The following is a 13444-nucleotide window of genomic DNA, read 5'->3' on the forward strand; positions in this document are numbered from 1 at the left end:
GAGCCTTACTGTCTGTTCCACTGGATACTGCCTGATTCCAGCTGATTTTTGCTCAAGAAAACTTAACATTTTTTTAAGGATTTTATTTATTTATTTGTCAGAGAGCGCGCACAAGCAGGGGGAACCGCAGGCAGAGGGAAAAGCAGACTTCCTGCTGAGCAGGGAGCCCAATGCGGGGCTCAATCCCAAGACCCTGGGATCATGACTTGAGCCAAAGGCAGATGCTTAACTGACTGAGCCACGCAGGCGCCCCAAACTTAATGTTTTTAATATGCCTTAGTTTATTTTTTACCTTGATGCTGGCCACACCTGGAAGACCCTATGCTGGGGTCCAGGATGCCCCAAGGAGGATGAGCGCCTAGAGCTGTTGCCTTTGTGCCTCACCAGGAGACTCTGCCCAAGATAAAGCCCACCCTCCATCCTGAGGGAGGCAGGCCGAGAGCAGACAAACATGAAGTCCAGGTGACAGTGCTTGAACCCCTGGACCCAAGGGTACCCCACATCTTGGCCCAGGAACCAGGAAATGTTCTTAGGTTTTGGTCTCTTGGTCTTCTGTTTCGGTTACTTACAACCTAGAGCTTCCTACCGCAGAGCTCCAGCTCCCCATGGGGACGATGGAGGGGGCTGGAAGTGGCCGCTGAGAGTTCCTGGCAGCCCCCAGCGGCCTCCTGTCCCCACCCAGCCTCACCTCCTCCTACTCCTGTCTGTGCTGGTCTCGCTGCAGAGGTGCCTCCTCCTGCAGGGACATCCCTGAACCCCAGAGTCCGGTAGATGCCCCCTCCCATGCTCGCATGGCCTCAGTGGGACAGAAAGTCCTCAACCATTCATCAAAACCCAAACCCGTGGCAGCTACTGCTCCTGTGGGTGGACAGGCCACGAGCCACCGCATCCATAGAGAAATAAACCTTGGCGGGGAGAGTGGGCCCTGGGGCCTGGAGTCAGGTTAGGGTGAAGGCCAGAGCGAGCTGTATTGTTCCAATAAGTGGGAGGGCAGTTGCTCACGAGGAGGACTGGGGACAGAGGTGAGCCCTTGAGTGGCTGGTAGCAAAGCTGGTGGGAACAGGAGCTGCCGACCTTCACTGGCGTGTGCGGCTGTGATGTAAACCCACACCCACCTCCATAAACATTCCAGAAGGTCGGCTTCATGTCCTGAGGCTTTATGTAGCTTGGGTTCTGTGGTGAGTGATGAAAGGAGGTGAGTTTCACGGTGGACTTGGCGGGAGGAGGGAGAGGACAGCTATAGGAAGGGATCTGAGGGGTGTACAGAGCTAGTGGGGGCACAGGCCAGGTCGTGGGGAGGCCCCGTAAGCCCCAGGGAAGGTGCAGACACCTTGGGGAAGTATGAGGAATGGGGCTCCCGTGGACATTCAGGGAACAATAACTTTTGTCACTGCTGCCCGCCATCTCCTCCCTGTCAGCTTCATGAAGGCAGGACCCAGCAGGTCTCACTCACCCTCTCCACCCCAGGACTTCCAGAACCATAGCAAGGCTTGAGCAGCCTTCTGATCCCACAGCTTTTTGCCTTCGGCCGTGGCCGACAAGAACCCACTTCTCGAAGTGCATTATCTACCGCCTGCATTGTTCTCAGCCATCCCGCACGGTTGATGTCTCATAAATGCCCCAGTGTGTTCTCTCCATTTTACAGGTCTGGCCACTGAGTTGCCGAGAGGGAAAGACATCAACCAGGGAGAGCAGCAGCTGGCATCGTCCCCCAGGCAGACTGACTCCAAGCCAAAGCCCTTCATCACCTTCCAGATGGCTCTCCCTTTGGCTACTCCTGCATGTCACTGGGTTTTGGTCAGATTCATCGCCACTGAGCAGGTCTACCTCCGCGCTCCTGTTGGATGTCCATCTCCCTCGCTAGAACGTAAGTTACAGGAAGGCAGAACCCTCCCTGTCTGGTTTATCGGTGTTCCCTGGCACCTGCCATGTGTTCCGTTCCGTAGCGGAATTGAACATGTGAACGGATGGAAGAATGACCCCGACATTTGTTCCTTGAAACAACCTTCCCGAATGTCTTGCCCCAGCCCATGATGCCCACCCTGCTGTCCTGTTGGTGGTAGCAGGTATCTGAGCCTTGGCTGCTGGCAGTGGGTGCGTTCTGTTTCTTCTCGAGCTGTACTCGAGCTGAGCTGGTGCATTCCCACAGGTCAGGGCTTCCGAGCCACCAGGGAACAGAAAGGGTCAGAAGAGGCTCAGCTGCTGTGGCTGTGGCTAGAGCTAACCTCCATCTGAGGACAGCTCAGTGGGGAGTGGGGTGTGAGGTTGGAGTTAGAAATGAGAAAAACACTGAGCCTGATTCTCACCTTGCTCTCAGACTCCGGTCCCAGCTCTCCCGCGGACATGCTGTATGAACTTGGGCTAATCACTTCCCCTCGCTGAGACTCACTTTCCCCATTTGTCACATGGAAATGCAATGGGACAGTGGGGGAGGGGGCACTCTCCTGCCTGATGCATCTGGCTTCTGGGCCCCTTGCTGAAACTGCTCACACCAACCCCCTCCTGTTGCCATGTCCCCCGGGCCCTTTTCACACAGTTTTTAAAGCCACGCGATGTGTGGGTCAAGTTGGATGCTGCAGAATCCCCGCCTTGACCCAACCAGGTGTTCCTTCTTCCTCCCCAGCTGCTTCTATGTTTGTTCCCTTAAACGACGGTGTGAGCAAGGATGAGAAGCTGGAGGAGTCTGGAGGAAGGGGGTAGGGAAGGCCCCAGAGATGCTGGTTCACAAATGGCTTTGCAAACCAGGCCCCAGCCCCAGGGACCACAAGGGTTGGGGGGCAGGTGCGGGAGAGCTGGAGACCTGCCAGATTTGCCCATTAAGAAGGTCACAGATAGATCAGAGAAAGAACTGGCAGGGAATCCGAGAAGTTCTTGGCACAGGGAATAACGTACGAGGGCCCGCGAGAGGGGCTAACAGACGGCATAGCCAGAAGAACTATAAAAACCCAAGAAAGCTTTGGTGGCCCTGCACAGCAGGGGAGCGGAGATGAAGCCAGGGATAGAGGGAGGGTCAGAGTGCTGAGGCCTTTTTAGCCACAGGAGAGAACCTGGATTTCAACCTAAGGGCATAGGCACTGTTATAAAGAGCAGAATGACAATTAGGTTTGTATGACTCAGAAAAGCAGCCGGCCACAGTGTGGAGCACGAGCAGGTGCTAAGGAGGCCGGTTCAGAGCTCCTGTGGGTAACTGAGCAAAAGGGGATGGCGGTTATGCTGGGAGCATGGCGGTGTGCACGGACTCTAGGGAGACTCGGGGGGCAAAAGCTAAAGACTTGGGAACTGGGGGAATGTGAGGAGAAACAGATGAGTCCAGGTCACCTCCTGCCATAACCTTTCTTGAAATGGGAAACCATAGGGGAAACTGAGGCAGCTTAGGATGGGGGCTGGCCAACTTTTTCTTAAAGGGCCACCATAAATATTTTAGGATTCGTCAGCCATGGGGTCTCTGTCACAAGTACTCAGCTCGGCTCTTGTAGCCCCAAAAGCAGCCAGAGACAATATATGCACAATTGCTCTTGGTTACCCACCAATAAAACTCAATTTACAATAAGCAGGTGAGGTGACGGTTCTCTGGCCCCTCGTTTAGGACATGTCACATTTGATGTGCCTCTTCTGGTTCCAGATGGAGAGTCTAGGAAGCAGTGGGGAAAGTGGTTCTGAGTACAGGAGAAAGGTCTATTCTAGGTGAAGGAAGGAATCCAGGAGCAGTCTGGGGACAAAGGCCTTCTAAGGCCCCCAGTGGGCAAGAGCAGACTGCTGAGGGCCAGGCCCTGAGGTCAAGGAAGAGAGAAAGGAGACCCAAGAGAGGTCTTCCTGGGTGGTGGGGTTCTCCTCGAGATGGGGTATTTTGGCAGTATCGTAACTGGGCCATGACACATCTCAGAGAGCTAGCCTGAGGGCTGACTGCATGGATGCGACATAAATGCGGGATGCCAGGATACGCCAGCCAAAGTCATGCCCTTTTGACATATGGATTATTTTGAGCTAAAGTTCCTTGAGAACCAACAAGTGCAGCGAAAGCTCTCCTTTCATAAAGGAGAGCTCCATTTATAAAAGAAATTCCCACTTGTAAAAGGTGTCTCCCTCTCCCACACCAGGAGGAGGAGTCTCATCCGTGGAAAAGGCAGGTCTTACCTCTGCATAACAAACGTAACCACACAATCCTTGTTTACCATACTTTTCTGGGCCCTCTTCCCATAACTTGCTACCCTCCCGGAAGCCCAGAACCCCTTCCCCTTTTAGTTCAGGTGGTATGTAAGTTCAAGTTCCAAGGACCTCGTTGGGTTGTTGATTGCCCAGTGCCCCCACATGTACTTGTGCAGTGCCCGTGTTCATACACTCCTGCCTGTTTTTCTCTTGGTCTTCTCTTTGGCCCATCTCACTGAAAGGACTCCAGAACGTGAGACAGGCAAAGGAAAGGATTTTTCTTTCCCTACATACCACATGGTGACATCCCCAGTGAGAGGGGTCAGGGGCAAAAGAGTGCCAGAAACCAGACTGAAATAGGTTGAGGATGGGACTAGAGATGAGGAAATGAAGATAGCAAGATGGCAGATAATTCGGAACATGTAAGGCTATGAAGAGGGACAGAGAGATGGTGGCTGCAGGGGAAAATGGGATGGAGGGTTGGTTGCTTGGTGGGTTGCTTGGTTGGTTGGTTGGTTGGTGATGGGAGAGATTTGTTTCAATTCTAATAGGAAAACAAAGGCCTCTTAGGCTACAGGAGAAGGTTGGATTAATGATGATTCCACCACCAACAATCCATAGGGCGTTGCTCCAAGGACTTGGAACAACCTCCTCATTTGTAGAGAAGTGATGAGAACATCTGCCTCTGGGGTTGATGTGAGGAGCTGCAGAGAAAAGGCCCACGTGGCTCTCAGTAAACATTTCTCCTGTTGCATCTTTACTGCTCCAGCTTCCAAAATGAGTGAGTCTGGGTATGCAAGGTTTCCTGGCTTGGCAGGCAGCCCTGGTGATCTGGAAACCCCCTTGAATTATTACTTTCTTTGGCTCTTGTGTGAAAGCCTGAATAAATGGTGGGGGTTTTGTTTGTTTGTTTGTTGAAAAAAAAATCAATAGAAATAGCAGGAACATGAATTAGGTATATCCCAGGGCTCAGGGGATGTACTAGAGGCAGGATTTTTATGAGGCTTTCGATCTCCTTTGGCTCATTGGATCAGTGAGTGACTGCTCTCTAATTGGTCTGAGGTCAAGCCTTCAATACCCATGTTTTCTACAAAGAAAGAAAAGTAGCAGACCCTTCGCAGCCTGTGGGTTTTTATTACAAGAGTGGGAAGCATCCATGGAGTGGCTTGAAGAGCATGTCTCCCACCCATCCCCCTGCCAAAATTCATGTCTACTTGCTATCTCAGGATGTGACCTTATCTGGAAATAGGTAGGGTCTTTGCAGAAGTCCGTAAGCTAGGGATCTACAGGAAAGCACCCTGGGTTTTAGGTGCACCTTATAAGAAGAGGATAGGATACAGACACACAGAGGACAAAATCATATGAGGACAGAGGTGGAAACTGGGACGATGAAGCCAAGGAATGCCAAGGATTGCCAGGAGTAGGAAGCAGTGAAGAATGCTTCCCTAGAGCTGCCAGAGGGAGCATGGCTCTGTCAACTCCTTGATTTCAGACCTCTGGCCTCCAGAACTGTGAGAGGTATATATTTGTGTTGTTTTCAGCCACCTGGTTGAGGTACCATGTTATGGGAGCATCCTGGGCAGCTCACAGAGTCTGACTTCATGCTTGGTCTAGGGCAGAGAAGGAGGCTATGGGGTCCCCTAAGGCTGGTGTGGTGGCACAGGCAGTGGCCAAATGCAGCCTCTTCGGCTTCAGAGTGGCAGGAAGTGTGTGCAGGCCAAAGCTTGGACTAAGGCACAAACACATCTGAAACAGTGGGAGGGACTGAGGGGGTGCTGCGCACTACAAGGGCCAGGGAACCCAAGGCTCTGGGGTCCTCAGTCTGAGATAGTATGAGTCAAAGGCAAAGCTGCTATAACTTGAAAGACCTACAGATTCACAAATGTTTTTGAAAAAGGTGATCCTAAGAGCTTTACTTTCATCTTAAGGAAAAATCAGAAATTCAGATGAAACTTTGTTCTCCATGGTATTTATCTTAACATTCTTTTTTTTTTTTTTTTAAGATTTCATTTATTTATTTGGGAGAGGGAGAAAGAGCACGAGCAGGAAAGGAGCAGAGGGAAAAGGACATACAGATTCTGCACTGAGCATGGATCCTGACATGGGGCTCCATCTCAGGACCCTGGGATCATGACCTGAGCCAAAATCCAAGAGTCGGACACCAAGCCAACTGAGCCACCCAGGTACCCCATGACATTCTTGATAATACCGAAAAAGTAGAAGCAGCTTAAATGTCTGATAGTAAGGTAGGGTTAGTTAGATAGATTATTGGCATACCTACAAGATGGATTACTAAGCAGCCATTACAAATATTTGTAAAGAGTGTTTAATGTTACAAAGAGGTCTTAATGATGTGGGAAAATGGTAGTGATATAACACCAGATGAAAAAAGAAACTGGTTATAAAATGGTACAATATGATGCTGATTGTGGGGGAAAAAAAATTGCATGAAGGAAAATCTGCCACAAGGGCAGCATGGTCTCAAGTTGGAAAATTTGTGGGAGATACAAACAGAAAACGAGAAACTTCTTTATACTTTCTATACTTTTAAAAGGTTTACTGGGTATGTGGATAACTTCCATAGTCAAGGAAAAAGTAAAAAACGTTAAAAATCCTGTGTACGTGGTTTCCATTTTTATTTTCTCTGATGGATGGTTGCACATCAGCGAATCTTGAGTTACGCTAACTACGTTAGGCCGGTCACAACACACACACACACAGAGAGGTCACATGGGCTGTGCCGGGCTGGCTGTCACAAATGTACATCAAGTTACACAGGTGGAATTATTAGGCTGGTTAAAATACACCACCAAACGATGGGACACGGTTGGGTCAGGTCACCTCTCCCGCCTGCCGCTGCTGTTTCCGGAGGTCTTCGTGTTAGGCTGGTGAGTGGTGTCCTGCTGGCACTCCCTCCAGTGGTCCCCAGTGGGTGGAGAGTGCCTGAGTCAGCATCAGCTCTGGGTCCCCTTCTCATCTGCCCATGCCTGGTGTTGGAGCCTCCAGCACTCTGCTACCTCTTCTGAGCACTGGTTGTGCTCCAGCCCAGGCCCTCATCCCCACTTTGCTCCACACACCTGGGGCAGACATTGCAAGGGAAGGAAGAGCCAAGAGCAAATGGACACACTCCCGATGTGAACCGTGCCCAGACACAGGAGGGGAAGAAGCAGATGTAACCACAACACCACACACAAGCTCAGTCTTTACAGATGGGCCTTCATGTCTCCAAGACGCATGGGCTGTGTGGAGCCCTCCAGAGCACAGCCCCTGGGAGAGGACAGACGGGAGATGGGAGCTTTGCCCATCCAGGGCAGGCCTGATAGCAGAGCTAGAAGGGTGGATGGGGGATGTGTCCAACATGGTGCTAGATTGTTGAAAAGTCACGACTATACACACCTGGGGATCATGCCCCTCTCCCAGTTCATTCGCACGGTAAGTTAGATATAGATAGATAGAAGTGGAGATATACTTTTTCAAGGGAGGACCTTTCCTGGTGGTTGGATAAACAGTGAGACAGACTCCTGGGTTTGGCATGCTCTGGGGGGGGGGGGGGCATGCGACAGTGAGGGACTCCCTATTGCTACACTCTGTACAGGGCGGCCGGGCCTGCCCGCCACGCCCACGGCCCCTGGCGGCAGTCACAGGCTTGCCTTCAACCCCTTCTGCCTTGGAGAGCTCTTGGGCCCCTGTGAAATAGGGGCTATGAAGACAAGAGGGTGGGAGGGGGGTTCCCCGTGGCCCCGGGGGCACCCCACATGGGGGGCTACATGATATTACACTGGGTGGCTCCGCAGCAATCCTTGATGAGTGCCAGCCCAGTCTTGGCCACTGTGGGCTTGCTAGGTGGGGGCTCTGCTTTCTTCTCTGCTCGGGAGCCTGCAGCAGGATAGGGGCACAGAAAGAGAGAGGGGAAAAGGGAGAGAGGAAGAGGTGACATAAGGAGAGCCCCAACCATCAGAAGCTCCTGTCCCATCCCAACCCCTAGCCAGGCCTTGCTCCAACTCTACAGATCAGGTGCGGTGGAGAGCTGGTGTGTGTTTTATATGGTTCCAATAACTATTCCCACCTCCCTAGAAGCCCCCTGGCTTTCAGTTCTCAGCTTCCAGTCACAGCCTTGAGCTCTTATCCTATTCAGTTCTCTTCGCCATTGTATCTGCCAAGCCTGACACAGGGTCTGGCATTCAAAGTATTTGGTGAATGGATAAATGGGAAATATTGTCCAAGTCTCTTTAATCTGGGGTTTCATGTCTTTCAATTCTGGGAATTGGTCATACATTATCCTTCCAGAAAACTCCTTGTTTTCTGTTACCACTTCTTCTAGAATGCCTATTTGAAGTAAGCTGGACTTTCTTATTCTCTCTTCCATGTTTTAGAAGACATTTGCCATATCTTTGTCTCTTTGTGTTATGTGCTGGTTAATTTCCTCAGTTCTGTCTTCCAATTTATGAATTCTCCCTTCAGCTCTGTTTAATCTACAGGTTTTTACTTCTGTGACAGTTTTTTAAGAAACGTAATTATTTGCAAATCTACCAATTCTTTTCTCATGGCATCCTGCTATTTCATTTTGGGTTTTATCCCTTCTCTTATCTCTTTCATCATTTCAAATATACTTTGTTTTCTCTTTTAGATAGTTTGTTATCTCCAGTTCTTGGGAAGACATTCTCTTTGTGGTATCTACTGACTCCACTCATGGGGTTCAGTTCTTTATGGGTTTAAAATTTTTATCAACAGTTCATTTTCATAGAGTTGTTTGTTGTTGTTTTTTTCCCCCAAACTGTGGGTTACATATTGTGGGATGCAGAAAGGTCCTCAACTGAGCAGTTTTGTATCACTTTGCTGGGACCCCAGAGATTTCAGTGGCTTTTTATTATTTTAATTTTTCAACTTTAGTTCCCAGCACTAGAAGATTTGTGCAAATTTGGACACTTGGCCCTTTGCATGGGGTACAAAAAACCGGGTGTTTTGATTTCTTGCCAGATTACTTTTTGCTATTCATAACCGTGCTTTCCTTGCTCCTCCTCTCTCCCATTAGGTGGACTTTTTCTGATTGGCTTTTCATGAAAAAGACAGTCCACTGAGGATGCTGGATTTAGGCAAGGACCATATGCCTTGTGATATTAGGGGCCTGAAAAAGGGGACCTTCTTCTTTCTTTATTCCCTTGTACTCTACCCCACATTTCATGGGATATTAATAGATGGTCAAGGAAAACTGAGTTTGTGGCCATGGTAAATGGTGGCAGCCTTTGGGTTTTATCTTCCTATCAGGATTTCCAGTCCCCTCACTCTGATAACAGTTGATGTCTCTGGGGCTACAGAAGCAGGCATGCAACACAGATCTGGCCAATCATAGCATCCCAGCCTCTTGATGATGGCGAAGCCCTAGGAGGTGGGAAAATGATCCGAGAAGGGCCAGAGTTTTCCCCTGAGATTGATGTGTTTGGATACCAGGAGAGAGAATGTATGGTGTTGTTTTGCTGCTGCTAATTTATGGTTCTGGAATGCAGGCCCCAGGAAGAAGGCCCATCCATGTAGTAGGAGAAAATGAAGCTCACATACAAAGAGGGGCAGAAATAGAAGGAAAATGAAGGCATTCTAACAGTGTCTGGTTCTCGAAGCTGGTTCCTGTTGCACATCTTCCAACAAATCCCCCTTCGTGCTATTGCAAATTTGAATTGAGTATGTTTCCTATAACTAAAAGTAGCCTCACTGGGTCAACAAAGAGAAGTAGAACCTGTTACCACTTCTTTAGGCTAATAGATATTGGCACCAAACAGGTCAGATATGTAGCATTTCCCAAACTTGTTTCACATGGAACCTTTTTGCACTGATTATCAACAGAGGCTGGATTTCCCTGAGCCTCAGCCCCCACCTTTCTGCCTCAGTGGCCATGCAACTTCTGAGAAATCCACCAAACCTACAATTGGTAAGAGATAGCTGCTGCTAGGACCAGCTACAGTCTGCCGAGCCCCGGGCAAAATGAAAATGCAGGGCCCCTTGTTCCAAAACTATCAAGAACCTCAAGATAGCAGGAGCAGAACATGAAAACAAGCACAGTGCCCTTCTGGCCATCGGGGCCTGGGCAGCTTCCTTGGAGGCATGCCCATGAAGCTGGCCCCACCTGCAGCCATCGTGTGCCTAAGTCTGATCTCTAGAAAGTATTTTCTTGTCCCCGCTCAGGCTCCCAGACCTCTTTAAAATTTCCTTTTCTCCTGAATGGGGGAAGGAGGAAGAAGAATGTAGGCACTCACTGGCTGGAGATTTGGTTACTTTATCTAGGGGTTTTAACTTGATTCTCAGGAAATCCGCCATTTCCTTGTCTTCTTCTTGCTCCCTGTGGAGACAGGCATGTAAAGACAAGAGGGAAGTAGAGTAAGCAAGGAAAGCATCCGGGAACTGAAGAAATGGGGCCAGAGGTTAAGTGTGTGGGACCACGCATCAGGCTCTGTGGCTGGTGTGGGTATGCTTCTGTGTATTATGTGCGGCTGATACGTGTATGCTGCATGTTACATGTGGATGGGGAATGTATGTTCTGTTTTATGCGTCGGTGGTGTGCCCATGTTTTTTTTGTGTGTGTTATGTGTCCGTGGTGTGTACATGTTGCATCTGAAGAACTTACTCTGAACCACAGACATGTATCAACAATGGAGTAACTATCTCCCTGGGGCTCAGGTGAGATCCCAGGGCAAAGGCAAGGCCATGCTAGGACCCAGCCTCTGCAGGGGTTTCAGTGAGCTGAGTAATACCTCTCCTGACCCTGTACCCTTAAGTCACCTACACATCTGTGTTCCCATGAGGTCTGTGGTAAGTGTCAGCAATTCACCTGAACTCTTCCAAGGGTCATCAGGAACAAAGTCAGCAGGCCCAGCCTGGCTGAGCCATGCGAGGTACATTCCAGCCTTCAGAGGACCCAGGAGGACAGACAATAAAGAGCTAGATGCTTCCTAGGTTGGAAGAAGACCTGTGAGCCTCTGTCCTTGTGGGGCTTTCCAAAGGCAAGGCTCCAGGACAAAAATACTCAAGAATCAACATTCCTTTCCTCTGAGTGGGTGCCCTGTGCCTCCAGTGCCCATGGTTGTCCAGATCAAGTGGCAGGTGCATCTGCAAATAGGAGACCCTGAGAGCTAGGGAGTGGTGCTGGAGCCACCAAGGTGGGGGACAGTGAGGGGGTTTTGGGGAGGGGGAGGAGAAGAGAACAAAGCCGGGCAGTGGACAGGGCAGGCAAGGAAGCAAGTCAGCCCAAGGGGCAGGGTTTCTGTAGAAACCCACAGAAGTTTCAGGAAGTGGCCTTGATGACCAGTTTGCCTTGGGAGAAAGGTCAGTGAAGAGAATGCATAGGAGGCTCTGTCACGCATCATGTCATATAATTCCTCCCTGGTCACCTCCTCAAGTAACATTGTCTTAGGACCCACAGGCCTTTGCAAGACTTTCTGGAGCTGGATCCAGTTTCCCTGGGATGTGCAACAGGTCCTCAGACCGGAAGGCTGGGGGTTCATTTGGACCCAGTATGTGGGAGCATTTGTTGAGGCCACATCTGTCAGGCCAGGCCACGAGTCCCTGCAGCAGAAGACGGCTTTGAGAGGAGACCTAGGACTGCGTTCTAGCAGCGCTGGGTTGGGAGCCAACTCACCTTAGCCGCTCGACCTCCGCATCATCCACCAGAAAGTCTCTCTTCTGCACCAGCTTGTGGATCTTCTGGATTAGCTCATCCTCTCTCTGCTTTTGCAGCTTGGTCTTTTCTTTTTCTGGGAAAAAGAAAACACCAGCAAAGAAACTGTCAAGTGCAAATGCTAGAAGCACATAAGTCCAGGGGCCTGGGTTGGGATCCCGGCTCTGCCATGTCACTCGCTGGGTGAACTTGATCTTCAAGTTCAACTGGACCTCTTCAAGCCTCAGTTTCCTTTCCTGTAAAGACACATGGTGGGGCTTAATGGCAGCGGTCTTAGTGAATGGCTTAGCACAGAGCTGGGCCCGCAGCAGGTACTTAGGAGGCGGTTAATGATGCAACAAGGGGGTCATGCAGAAGGCAAGGGGCTCAGAGGGCCCAGGCAGGGGTGTAGGAGGGAGTTACTCTACAGCCAGGGCCAATCAAAGTGTACAAGGGCATCATCCATCCTGATAGCTCTTGTCCTGTCCTAGATACCAAGACCTAGAAGGCCAAAGAGAGAACAAGAGAGTCAGGGCTAGAGATGACTGAGAAAAAGAGGCAGAAACTTGAACCTGCTTCTGCTCCCTCTGCCCGGACCCCTTCAGAAGATGAAAAGTGTTGGGTGACTTGTCTGCAGACACCACCCACTGGCCTCTAGGGACCACCTACTTGCCCCCAGGCATCACCCACCAGCCTCTCGGCACCCGCACCTTCTACCAGGCATCCTCCAACTGCCTCCATGCACCACTCACCACTCCAAGCACCACCACTTGCTTGGTGATGTGATCCTTTTGCTTTCCAACATTATCCACCTCCTTGCCAATGAGAATTGCCAGCTTGCCAGCTTCACCCCCTGTTTGCTGGCAGCACACACCTGATTCCCAACATCTCCACATGCTTACCAACGTGACTCTCCAACTGGGCTTCTCGTCTTCTCCAACACACCTCCTTAGCCCAGGCCATCTCTTCCTGGACCATGTGTGCCCTCCTAACTGGACTCCCTGGACTGCCCTCCTAACTGGACACCCATTATAGAACCAGACAGTCCTGCTTTCACACCCTACCTTCTCCTCTCCCTAGCTGTGCAACTCTGGGCATGTCCCTCAACCCCTCTGGGCATCCAGTCTCTCCACATAAGTGATCATGAAGTTGCTGCAAATTTTAAGAGAGACCAAGGAAAGTAGGCTCACTGCCTGGTATCTCGTAAGGGCTCATGAACCATCAGCTTCTTCCATTATAAGCGATCATTGTATATCGTCACTGTTGTTTTAATGACTAAATGCTCCCCTCTTAAATATTTACCGAATCAGGTACAAAAGAAATAAATACTTATTTAATGAACGAAAAGCAAATCTCAGCCTAAGTGTGCAAATGAGAAGTGCTTCATAAATTGCAGCTGTTATATTTTTATGTCCATGAGCTTGTTGTTTCCATTTAGTCCTGTTTCTCAACCTCAGCACCACTGATATTTGACACTGGATCCTTCTTTGTTGCAAAGGCCTTCCTGTATACTGCATGGTGTTTAGCCAGATGCCCAATCTCTACCCACTAGGGGCCAGCAGTACCCCACCCCAGGTGTGACAGCCAAAAACGCCTCCAGACATTGCCCAATGTCCCCTGGAGGGGAGACAAAATCACCCCTGGTTGAGAACC

The 13444-nt window shown here is 50.1% G+C and overlaps 1 protein-coding gene and 1 long non-coding RNA gene across 2 annotated transcripts in view; one reads left to right on the plus strand and one right to left on the minus strand.

Moving 5' to 3' along the window:
• The first annotated feature begins 524 nt into the window (after window positions 1-524).
• Window positions 525-6760, plus strand: LOC131819463 (uncharacterized). Its single transcript, XR_009349196.1, has 2 exons — window positions 525-1867; window positions 6150-6760. It is a non-coding gene; the product is annotated as an uncharacterized LOC131819463 (long non-coding RNA).
• Window positions 6759-13444, minus strand: part of BMERB1 (bMERB domain containing 1) — a 105900-nt gene continuing 99214 nt past the window's right edge. Inside the window, exons 4-6 of the mRNA XM_059154586.1 lie at window positions 11774-11888; window positions 10395-10477; window positions 6759-8022 (exon numbers count right to left, since the gene is read on the minus strand). Of these exons, the coding sequence (XP_059010569.1) occupies window positions 7910-8022; window positions 10395-10477; window positions 11774-11888 (311 nt within the window). The 3' untranslated portion in view covers window positions 6759-7909. The remainder of the gene's footprint in view (window positions 8023-10394; window positions 10478-11773; window positions 11889-13444) is intronic.

This window comes from Mustela lutreola, chromosome 17 (genome assembly GCF_030435805.1).
Source record: "Mustela lutreola isolate mMusLut2 chromosome 17, mMusLut2.pri, whole genome shotgun sequence".
NCBI classification, from domain to species: Eukaryota; Metazoa; Chordata; class Mammalia; order Carnivora; family Mustelidae; genus Mustela; species Mustela lutreola.